General features: G+C 29.2%; 1 protein-coding gene across 1 annotated transcript in view; it reads right to left on the reverse strand.

Moving 5' to 3' along the window:
• The window catches only part of LOC117173858, a 25,034-nt gene extending 17,906 nt beyond the window's left edge, over window positions 1-7,128 (reverse strand). Inside the window, exon 1 of the mRNA XM_033362506.1 lies at window positions 7,039-7,128. Within this exon, the coding sequence (XP_033218397.1) occupies window positions 7,039-7,096 (58 nt within the window). The 5' untranslated portion in view covers window positions 7,097-7,128. The remainder of the gene's footprint in view (window positions 1-7,038) is intronic.
• Window positions 7,129-12,556: the final 5,428 nt, after the last annotated feature.

Below are 12,556 nucleotides of genomic sequence, written 5' to 3' on the forward strand. Positions count from 1 at the left end.
GACCACCCCTGGACAATTGTCCGCGACTGCCTATTTATTTTTGTAACCATATTCAGCAGAAACCCTTGGTACAGGGACCCTCTATCCGCAACCCGAGGACTGGTTGGGACCCGTATCAAAATATCTAGTCTAGACAAAACTTGTTGGGCCCCTATCAACATATCTAGTCCAGAAAAAAACTGGTAGGGGCCTCTATGAGAATATATAATCTAGAAAAAAACTGGTTAGGAGCCCTGTCAGAATATCTAGCCTAGAAAAAATTGATGGATGCCCTATCATGTTCTAGTGAAGAATTTCGTGCCTCCTATAGGTATGGAAAATCTTACTGTATCCTTTTTTATTAGGAAAAAAATTGTATCCTTATGTAAAACTGTGAATGTTCGAAAAGAATTACATTTCCTGTCATCGTAAAAAGTTGTAAGTTAGTCCATAACGGGAAAAACGCAATATTACAGAAAGAAAAATTTCAATCTATTAAAATATATAATTTAAAAATTATTGTATTGATATTAATATTAACAGTTCGTAAATTTAATGCAAAAAATGTCGTATTATAATAAATATTTAATTAAAAAAAGATAGTTTAAAATTGGTTGATCTGTACATTATGAATATGGATTTTTCATCGACTATCAACTCGAAAGTTTAGCGTAATCTTTAAGACTCCCGACTGCTAGGCGATCGAATTAGGTATAGATATAGGTGTTCGATACTCCGTAGCGTTCAACATTTTATGTGTAATATAATGTTTAAGAATGTAACATATGTATTCACTCTAAATAGGACCATTAATATTTAAACTCAAAATACTCGCAATCAATTAATATTTATTTTTTAAATACCTTTTTTGTCATTAAAATTAAATATTCAACACAATTAAATATTCATCAAATAATAGAAAGGGTATAGATGGCGCTCTGCTAATCGTCGGGCGTTAGAAGGGCACTCTCGTTAGGGGATGCTCAGAAGTTCTAGCTAGAACCTGGCTAAAACAGCGTTACAGAACAAGTCAGGCCCTCTCCAGTTTCCCTGCTGAGTGCCTGAATAAAAATAGGGAAATCTATCCAGGGCCCCACCAAATCCCGATCGAAATTTCTACATGGGAATTTAATGATTCTGCAAAACTCTGTTTTTTCTTAACTTTGTTCAAACAATTCGAAGGCTATGATTTTTAAAATGGAAACAAACTGGGTCATATCTAGAATTTCTCAAATATGGCCTTTGTGTTGTTTCAATAGAGCCAGCAAATTTTCACATGTTTTTATGTTTGTAACCTGTTCAAAACTATTATTTCAATAATTTCCTTATCAGTAAACAATTAGTAGTACTCTTTTCAATTAGAAAATATCAGTCTCCCTGTTTTGACACAAGTTAAATTTATTATAAATTCTCAATCTATTTATGAATTAAATGATTTTTCACGTTTTCCATTTCTATAGCCTTTTCTGAAATAAACGTTTACAGCCTTAAAGATATTCACATATTTCGAAAAAATTAGTATTTATTTAATAGGAAAATACTACTCAGGCGACAAATATATACGGTCTAGGGTAATATGTATTATTTTCATTCTCTTCATATTATTTTATATGAAACAATTGATAATTATGTATAATTTTTGACACTGTATTTAAACTATGTATAATAAATGAGTATATTTTCTTTACAAAAATTAAAAGTTTTCATAATAAATTTTACTGTTTACCTGGGTTTCGTAATTATTTTTTTTTCTTTAACAGATGTTAAACAGTTTCTTAAAAATGCTATTTTTTTATATTTTTGGATACTGTTTTAAAAAAACTTCCCTCTTTTCCCTTTTTTTTTGTTTTTTTTTTTTCTGCTTGAATGTGGACTGAATTAATAGAACCCATTTAAATATATATATGGTTATAAATTCATTTTTTTTTCAACTTAAAATTTTACTATTATATTTTTACAACGAAAGTCATCTGGTAAACAACTGTACTACTTAGTTAAAAGGTCGCGTTGATGATTGAATTTTTGATAACAATTTTTTTTTAAGTTAAACCTTTTGGTTAAAAGAAAGATAATTTCCTCCTTCCAAATTAACTTTCGTAGTTTGAAAAAATAATTACTTGAAATTCAAGTTTGCTGTTTAAAAATTCTTTCTTTTTGTTCGAAAATTCAACTGTTTTGGCACAAATATAATCTTTTTTGTTTAAAAATGCACATGTTTGGTACCAAATAAATGTACTTTCGTTATGCTTTAAACCCTTTTCTTGAAAATTCGTATTTGGTCTTTGAATTTAGCTATTGATTATTTTTGTAATTTAAATCATTTTTTGTTGGTATATTTAAATATTTGTTTATTTAATTAATTTGTTTTATATTTAACTTAACTTTATTCCCTGTAAAAATATTAACCATTACATTTTCGTAGATTATTATTATTATATTTTTTTTTTTGGTTAAAGATTCATATTTTTAGATGAAAAATAAAGTATTACGTTACAAATTCATTTTACTCAATTTAATTTTTCTAGTTTTTTATATGAAGCTATAAATATATGGTCCTTAATAAGATTATATATTCTCACTAAGCAATTTTTATTTTCAAAATTGAATAAAGACATATCTTCAGTAATTGAACAAGTGATTTTTCATCAATCATTTGTTACCTATTATCTGCAAAGAAATCTGTAAAATATTATTAGGAACTAGTTTAATTTTGAAAATTTTAATTGTGAAAGCCAATAAAGTATCTTTTGAAGAATCAAAAAACTACAAAATAAAAACAAACTTTTTAAGATACTCAAGTTCATCCTTATAAGAGACGAATAATTTCTACAAAGCCTTCTAAATAATTAAAATTTTATGTAAAAAAAGATAAAATAAAAACCGAAAAAATGTTTAAATCGAAAGCAGAACTCTTTGGAAAACAACTAGTGAAAATACGTACAATTAATTTCGAATCCAATGATCCATTGTGATTTTAAGATCATCAAAATTATAATTTATTTTAACTTTATTCAAACAGTTAAAAGATAATGAACCGAATTTAAGACAGACCAAGTCAAATTTACAATCTCACAATATGACACTCTTATTGTTTCATTAAGATAAGAATGGTGTACCATACCATCGTTTTATCAAAACTTTCAATTTTTTACGTTTTCCATTTTTAAAGTCTTTTTATAATTTCTATGAATAGTCAATCTTAAGCGAATTTATGTATTTGCATAAAGCAATTATTTCTTAACTATTGCATTAGAAAATATCTCCTCTACGTGAATTTTTCATTTTCAGCTAACCTTTGGTGGCTCACTTTCCACTGATTAAATAAGTAAAAATTCAACGGTGATTATTTAAAATTCAGCAATTTCTATTCAAAATAATCACAAAGTATCTTTGCGTAATAAAAAACGCCATATAATTAAATCAAAGTTCTTCAGTAAAATGTACAACAGCAAAAAATTTTTAAATCGAATTTAAATAGAAATTTTGATCGAACATAATCGTTTTTGGTCAGTGAGCGATTCGACTTATTCTTTTCGACCCAAAACACGATAAACTGATTAAAAAGACGCTCGTCTCTCAATGTGTTACACAGTTTACTGTTTGGTTTAAGTTCTCCAAAGCGCGAACATGTTTTAAAAGTGTTTTTAATTTATAAGCTTAAATTTCAGTTATTTAGATAATTATAGTAATAATGCGTATCTGGGTTTTCGTTCAATTGGTTTATTAAGGGCATGTGATACTTCGTTGTGTGGTCAATCGGGTACAGTTCCACCGGCTTTTTTCCACAAAAATTAAACTTTTTTAAAACTGAATTTGGAGATGCTATAAAATATCAGAACGGACGTCCCCTGACTCTTTTTTGAGGGATAATAATAAAAAAAAATTATTGTGCTAAATAAAAATTGTATGCATTATTTTAAGGTTACGTCGTTTTTCATATCTGCCTTTTCGATAAGTTGGAAATTATTTATTAAATAAACTTTTTTAAATTTCTGCAAAAAGGGTTAGTTCCGCGAGATTAGTTACTATGCTTATTTGTAAGTCCAAAGTTTTCGCCAAAAATATTGTGTACTTTGGAAGTAATGCTCGGTAGAATTGTAACACACATAACCTCGGAAAATACACACGTTGTTAGCAAAGTCAAAAAATTTTTGAACAAAAAAAAAACACAAAAAAGTGTGCGGGGACGTCCGTTAGCATGTTCGCTATCATTTCCCAGATTTTGACGATAAAATATTTCTTACCCTAGTAAAAAAGACGGGAGAATCTAATACTGAAAAGATCGATACTAATTCCTAAGCGCTATGAAAATAAATCACATTTTGCTAAATTAAAACTTTTTTGAATTAACCTACAAAAAAGTGTGCGAGGGCGTCCGTTAGCATGTTCGCTATTATTTCCCAAATTTTAAATAAAAAATATTTATTATTCTAGAAAAAAAACCCGGCGGAACCTAAAACTGGTAAAATCGACAATTTTCTAAGTATCACATGCCCTCAAGGCCATGTGAAAAAAGTTTATTTATGCAAATAATGATTTTCGACGGACATATTTAGATTTTACAGCAGAAGTTCGACTTTTAGCTTTCTCTGACGGTAATCATGCAATCTGCTTTACCTACAGACCCTTAGAAGTTCGAAGTTGTCTACTCGCTGCGCTAGTGCTGCTTTGACACAGCTGATACCAGACTGATACGTATGTCAGACCAAACATGTTTATTTGCATTTCAAGTGCAAACATTAGTTTTTGAATTATTTGCGCATAATGTTCGTGAGCGATTTTTGTTGTTATGCCCCACTTTGGTCAATATAAACCTCATAACTAGCCCATTCGCAACATTGCAAATTGTTTGCAGGGTTTGACGACAGTACGCTCGGTATCTCTCCAAAATAGTTATAAAAAAAAAACTTTTTTCACTATTATAATTATTTAGGACCAAAGACAGATTCTTGCATTCCTTCTATTTATCGTGCCAAACTTTTAACGCAATATCTCATTCCGTGTGCACGTAAGTTGGGAAAGAAAACTTCCACTGGTATTTTCTTCAAAAAAGAAATTTTTTCTCAAAATTTCCACCGGAACAAAGCAGAAACATGGACTTTATTACCTCCTCTTTCATTTTTCAAACTTTCAAAGCGATACCTCATTTCGTTTAGACGTAAGTTGGGACAGAAAAATTGAATACCAGGTTTGGTCACGTGACCCTCTCGTCACATGGCCTTAAGCTTCTTTATAATTATTTTAATGATGGATATTTATGGAATCCGTTTACCAAAGATTCATAAACAGGATTGATTCTTACGACTAGGGGTGGTTTTAATGTTTGACATCGATTGCTGATTTACCGATTTATGATAAAACTTTGCAACAGCTATCGAATACATGACTGAAGTAAAGTTAAGTATTTTTCGTAAATAAATTTTCAACGTTAATTTATTATTTTAAATGATAATTGACACTTCGCAGTCGTGTTGAGACTCGGAGGTATCAGAGTTTCAGGAAAGATAATAAGTAGCATGAGTCCTTAACTGACTTTATCTTGTGGCTTCATATCTTTGCTTTTTGTTTCCCTCCTCATTTATTATTTTTGTTTACACTAGTGTAGAAGCACGAGATCTTTAACCGCGTGGATCATAACCATGCATATAACAATCACTTTTGTAGGGTGCAATGAAAAATAATTTTTAATTTAGCCCCCGGATAGTTCAATCGCCTATTTTCTCATACCTGAATGGATTTTTCTGAACAAAAGTGATTTACAATTGTCTTTAAAGCCATTTATATACTTTAAGCTTTATCAAACATAAACAATATAGATTGTTTACAACAATTCAGTTAAACAAGTATCCTTATGAAAAATATTAGCAACTAGCGTGAAATAAACGACTTTTTCTATGATAAGAAAACACTAATAAGAATTTGTTTATAGAAATTGTTTATAATCATTAAGTTAAATATTATTAAAATGCATGTGCAATAATTCCGGCTGATAGTGAGTTCCTATCTGTATTTTTTCTTTAAATAAAAATTCACAAAGCTAAAATGGTCAATTTTGTCACTATATTTGTTTACATATTGTTGCTCTGTGAAAAAATTTTATAAAAGCAAACCACAATTTTCTTAAAAATTAATTTCTGAGCATTTCTAAAACCAAAAACTTTTAAATCGGTTAAGAAATAGGACCTGTGGTCGATTATGAACAGTAAATTCCTATTCCAGACTACTCTGCGACGCTACCGTAACAAAATATTTTGGAAAAGAGTTCACTTTTTTGCACAGGTAAAAATTATATTTAAAAATTTCAAATATCGTTCGAAAGATATTTCAGCTCCTAATCTAATAATAATTTTCGAAAAAAGGGGGAGGGTCGGTAAGGCCGGTTTTTGGCCTAATTTATTTTTGGACCAAAAAATCTGAAAAAATCATGGTAGTATCTTATAAGTATCCCGAGTCGATTGCACGCTAAACGGACTACCCTCCACCCCCCAGCCACCCCCCCCCCCCCCCCTACAAATATAGGAAACACTACTACCCACTAACGGTATTTTCGAGAGATTTGACACTCTTAAACATGTATTCTGAGGTTAGCTCGGGTTTACGATGGTTTTCGGGACCTTGAACCTGAAGCGATAGAGTTCAACGGATGCCAGATTTGTAATTAGCGACTCCAAAAACCTATGACGTACTTTTTTTGGATTTTTTTACCATTTTCTCTTGATCTGACCTTCCAATGACCTTGAACCTGACGCGATAAAAGTCAAAGGACGCCAGATTTGTATTCGGCGACCCCGAAAACCATAGTAAACCCGATAGTAAACCCGAGTCCGTTTAGCGTGCAATCGACTCGGGATACTTATAAGATACTACCATGATTTTTTCAGATTTTTTGGTCCAAAAATAAATTAGGCCAAAAACCGGCCTTACCGACCCTCCCCGTTTCCGTGAAACTCAATTTATCGGTCAATATGATGATTGAATTGCAATATTTTAAACACACGTAGACCAAATTGTTGCAAAAGATACATAATGATAATAACATATAAATAATATTCTACTTACGAACTGAATCGAGAGCCAGCAGAAAAAAGAGAAGGGCCAGGAAAATTAAATCCTCCATGATTTTCGTTTAATAGAACTGATTACGAAGAAATTTCTCGAGTTTAGACTGCCACGATTTTGAACGTGTGTCATACTGGCTTATATACTAGCAATTGTCACATCATTGACCTAAATGATATCCTGCATTTATGTGGGGAAATGAAGCGGAAGAAAAAAAGTACTTTGTAACACGTGTTATTCTCTCTGTGAAATAGAAAATCATTATTAACAATTCTTGGAAATATCAAGTATAGCCCAGATTTAAACGAGGCACTAGTAAATGAGCGACGTTGAAAAAGAACTTTCAAAATAATCGCGCATCACATTTTTTTTTTATTTCTTGGTTAAAAAATGTTTGCAAAATTTAAAAACTGCTGAACGCGTTCGCAATTGACTGTCATGATTATTGCAAACTTATGAAAATACATGATGAAAAAAGCGGTGTGGGCCTACCTTGATTTTTCTAAATTGAATTTTTTTATGATTTGTTCGCTATTCTAGACAAATAAATAATAAGAAATTGGTTATCAAATTAAATAATTTTAAAATGCTGCAAGAAGTGATACAAAGAATAAAGATTCGACATATGAATTATTGAATTACCTAATGTAGGTTCTCAAGTTATATCACAGGAATTCAAAATTTTCAAGGAAGATCAATGAATTTTCTAGGATTTCACATATTAAAGGAGATTTCTAAGATATTTTCACAATTTAAGGATTTTATGGAAACTCCAATTACTTCAAAGGATTTATGGGATTTTTTCAAGATTCAAAATATTTCAAGCTTCATCAGGAAAATGTAAATTTTACTGAAAATAATACTAAACAATTCATAATTTTAATTAAAAATGAAGAAAAAGCGTTTTTTATAAGAAATTAGCCCATAGCTACCCCGGTGGCGGAGAGATTGTGCGCCACTGGAATAATAAAAAATGTTATATTTGTCACGTTTATATGGTTTAAGAGGCTCGATTGTAAATTTCAAAACCTTTTTAATACCGATACTTCTGAAATTCCCAAAATTATAAATTAATATCGCAACAATTAAAAAGAAAAAAATATTTTCTGTGATCTCAAGTGCCAATTGGTATTACTTGTTCAATTATTTTCATAAGCATTGATGATGCTTACATTCCAAATTAAGTAGCTTTAACATGTAAGCACTGTAAATTATTTTGAAAGCTTTTTAAATGAAAAAATTTTCAATAAGAAAGATTTAAAATTGATCAGTTCTAAACTGTGAATTATATGAGACAAGTTTACAATTAAATAATTGAACTAAACATTTATGATTGTTTAAATTGCAATTTCAAATCTATAAATTGCTCAATCAGTGAATTCATCAATATTTAATTACAAGTGTTAGGTTCTTCAGTAGTTTGATTATAAAGTCTTAGTTTATTTCTTCAAACATGTAAAATCGTACATTTTTGCAATATGAAATTTGAAATTATATGACTTTGAAGCTTTTAATTTATAATTAGCCAAATTTTTATTCTCATTTTTTTTTAATTTGCAAATCTTCAGTCAGAAAGGTTTCTGAAATTATTTATGATTTTTATATATTCTTTTAGATTTATACAATTTATAGTGCTTTAATTACATTTTTTATATTTTTTTATTTTGCATAAAAACGTAAAATTTAGCGAAAAGACAATAAAAAAATTAGATGCCCTTGCCAGGATACCGAATTTGAAGGTAGATGATCTATTGCGTAAACAGGGATGTGATTAGCTTCCTCGTGACACACGTAGATCCGCGTTTCCTAAACTTGTACCGCCGGCAGGGGGAAGCCACACTGGGCCGGGCAGCTCGGCAGGCTCTGAAGCAGGCTCCCCGCTGCGAGCAGAAGGCTGCTTTCCTCGAGTTTCGTATACCAATCACGAATGACTTTTTCATTGTTATGAAATTACAATAACTGAACTTATATAGACTTAGCTCAATTAAATTTCAATGAGCTAAATGAATTTCGTTATATAATTTGAAGAAAATGAAAACAAAGTTCTTGAAAATCGTTTAGTATCCGAACGAATAAATGAAATATTTAGAAGTCTTGTAAATGCAACAAAAGTGCGATAACTCTTGAAGTTATTATCCGATTTTCTTCTACCTTTTTTAACGCTTATGTCATAATCTAACAAAACTAATGAAACTTATTAAAATTCTATAGAATAATATTTAACCAAGTTTTCATTTTTCTCAACAGGCTCTAATTCTCTAACAACGAAAAGGTCAGCGAAGCAAGTCACCGAGCACTAACGACTGGCGTCCATTATCCCTCTTGGGTTAGCGGCCCTGCCGCTCCCCATTAAGTGCAAAAAAAGTTTGGGAATCACTACCGTGGATCACACAATCAATGCTTATTGCAGAAATGTAGATCAGTAGCTTTTCCGTTCCCTTCTCATCACATTAAAGGTGTTTTTTAAAGAGATCTACAACTTTTATTTTTAGTTGTTGTTGTAAATTTTGATTATTTACTTAAAGGAAAGGAAAAACACCAAATTCTTGTAGATTTTTGGACTGTAATTGGGGATTTATCTTTTTTCTTTGAAAGTAGAACTACTTTTACAAAAATCTACTTTTTTGGAAAGGATTCTTCACTTTATTAAAAGATTAATATATTAATTGAAAATGTAAATATTTGATTGAAAAAGCATTTTTCTTATTCAGAATTTATTTTGGCTTAAAATGTAACTATTCGATTTTTTGCCTTAAAATTAATATGAAGATTCTCAAAATCTTTTCTTGTTAGAGATTGAACTATTTGATTAAAAATGTACATGTTTTGTTAAAAGATGTTCTTTTTTGGTAGAAAATGTATCCTTATAGTTGAAAATTTAACTAGTTGGTTGAATACTTTTGTTAATAATTAATTTAATTTTTCTAGAAAATGCATCATTTTAGTCAAAAGTTCATCCTGTTTGATTAGTACTGCATCCTTCATGTTATTTTTTGTTTATTGCAGAGTTCACTAGAGTAAGGCTTCCATCTATGAAACATAAATATTCACTTTTTATTATAAATGCAACTATTTAGTTTACAAATCATTTCTTTGAACTGAGAATTCAACTATATTGTTAAAAAATCGTTTTTCCTTATTTAACTGTTTTCTATTCATGTTAAAATAATTCTTTCATGAAATTAATTCTTTGTTGTTAAACATTCAAATTTTTGGGTTAAATATTTATAGGTTTTGTAGAAAGTTCATGAATTTTGTTGAAAAGTTGTCTACTTTGGTAGAAATTAATCTATTTTAGGGTAAAAATCCAACTACTTGGTGGAAGGCTGAACTGCTTTATTTAGTATTAATTTGATTTGCATGATTCACTTCTCAAATAATTTTTTATTTACCATTTTACTCTCCCATAAATAATAAATAAAACACATTTAGTGATAAAAGAAAATTAGTTTTTATGCCTCCAAAGGTCTAGAATCGTTGAAATCTGATCAGGCCTTGAAAGAAGTATTAATTTAATTTAATGAGCCCGATTTTTGAATTAATCAGAACGCATTTGAATAAATTGATTCGTCAATACTGGAATAAATTCGTCAGGTTTGTTTAAATCAAAGAAATTATTATTTTATTCAAAACTATATTAATTAATTTTAGAATCTATTCTTAATAAATAAAAAAAGAAACAAGGAAAAAATATTTCGCTAAGACAAATAAATATCCATTTTACTCAAATATATAAATATTATATTAATGAATATTCACATCATTTACATGCAATTTGGCTTAAGACTATTGAAAACAGTTCATCAAATATCTTGCTTCATTTTTTATAAAAAAATTTCTAAATAAAAAGACCTTGATTTCTAATGAAACTTTAATAAGGGATAAGACTTTTTACTCTCGTAATAGTCTTTAGTACGACAAGTCATTATTTTTTCACAGCCTTTCAGGTAATATATTTTTCATAAGTTCATGCAATTTTAATTAATTGCAATTTGCTACGGAAAAATAAAGAAAAATTTAGGCGTAAAAATGTGAAAAATCAAAAACAAAATTCTACTGAAAAGTAGCGCGCGAGAATGCTGAATATGCATAACTTTTTTTATAGCCTATTGAAACTTTGCGATTCAAAAAAATTATCATGGTTGTTCACTTTGTGAGAACGCAGTCAGTAGGAAATATTTTGAAAAATGAAAGCAGGCCAGGTCATCTTTAAAGTTTCAAAATAACATTACAGAATTTATTTATTTGTATTAAAACAGTAAAATTTGACTCGTCATTACTTAAATATTACCAAGTTTGATTTAGTGAGAATTGGTAAAGAAAATAATGTTTGCAAAGTTTGCTACGAATATGCATTTTTTTTATGGTAAAGAAAGAAAATATATAACAACAAAATTTTTTAAACCAAAACAGAACTGCTTTGAAAAGTACCGCATAAAGACCCTGAATACGATTTGTTTGAACTTTGTTCAAATAACTAGAAGGTAACGCTTTAAAATTGAGGCAGACTGTATCACGTTTACAATGTCGCGATATGACCTACTTATTGTTTCAGTAGAGTTAGGAATGCAACACCATGACGTTATTTTAATAAAATTTATTATTTTTCCCGTTTTTCAATTTTGTGACCTTTTTCTAATTATGAGATGCAGCCCTAAGTAAATTGATTTATTTTCATCAAGCAATCATACGCTTTCCACAACTGAATTAGGAAATATCTTTATTAATCAAAAGTTTAATTTTTATAATTTTCTTTAATAATTGAAATTTTCTGTGAGGAATAAGTAAATTATACATCAGAACGAAATTTTGAAAATCGGGAACAGAACTGTGTTGACTAGGAACTCTTGAGGATCCTGAATCTGCAAAATAATTCTATATATTGATTAAAATTTATTCCTAATATTTTAAAGATTATAAAAAATTCCCATTTTTCTCAACTTTGTTAAAGCTTTTAGAAGGCAATATTTTGAAAATGAAAACATACTAGGTCACTTAAGCAATTTTTAAATTTAGCCTACTAATTGTTTTAATACTGTTAGAAATGTTGCACCATCACGTTGTTTTGTTCAATTTTTCTATTTTCTACGAATTATTAATTTTCCACCAAACTTCTACAATGTACAAGTCATCAAAAAATGTGATGTACCATGGACAAAAAAATTATAACCACACACAAATTTTACATAAATAAGAAAAAAAATTAATGCAATCTTAGCGTTTTCTGCATTACGTACCTGATGTCTACTAAATATATCTATTTGAGTAATACATTCATATGTGGGTAATTCAACAAATTTTTTGAATTACAGTTTATATTCTGCTTGGTAGTCTCAGCGAGTTAACCATACAGAATTATTTTATTTCATTATTCAGTATACAAAAGCGTGGATGGACACTCGGATAATTATTTTCAATTATTTAAATTGTTTAAGTTCAATATGTATAATAATCATAACAATGGTAATTATACTAATAATGTATGTTCGTTCACTGGCAATTATCAGCAAAATTACCG

This window comes from Belonocnema kinseyi, chromosome 1, assembly GCF_010883055.1.
Source record: "Belonocnema kinseyi isolate 2016_QV_RU_SX_M_011 chromosome 1, B_treatae_v1, whole genome shotgun sequence".
Classification (NCBI taxonomy): Eukaryota; Metazoa; Arthropoda; class Insecta; order Hymenoptera; family Cynipidae; genus Belonocnema; species Belonocnema kinseyi.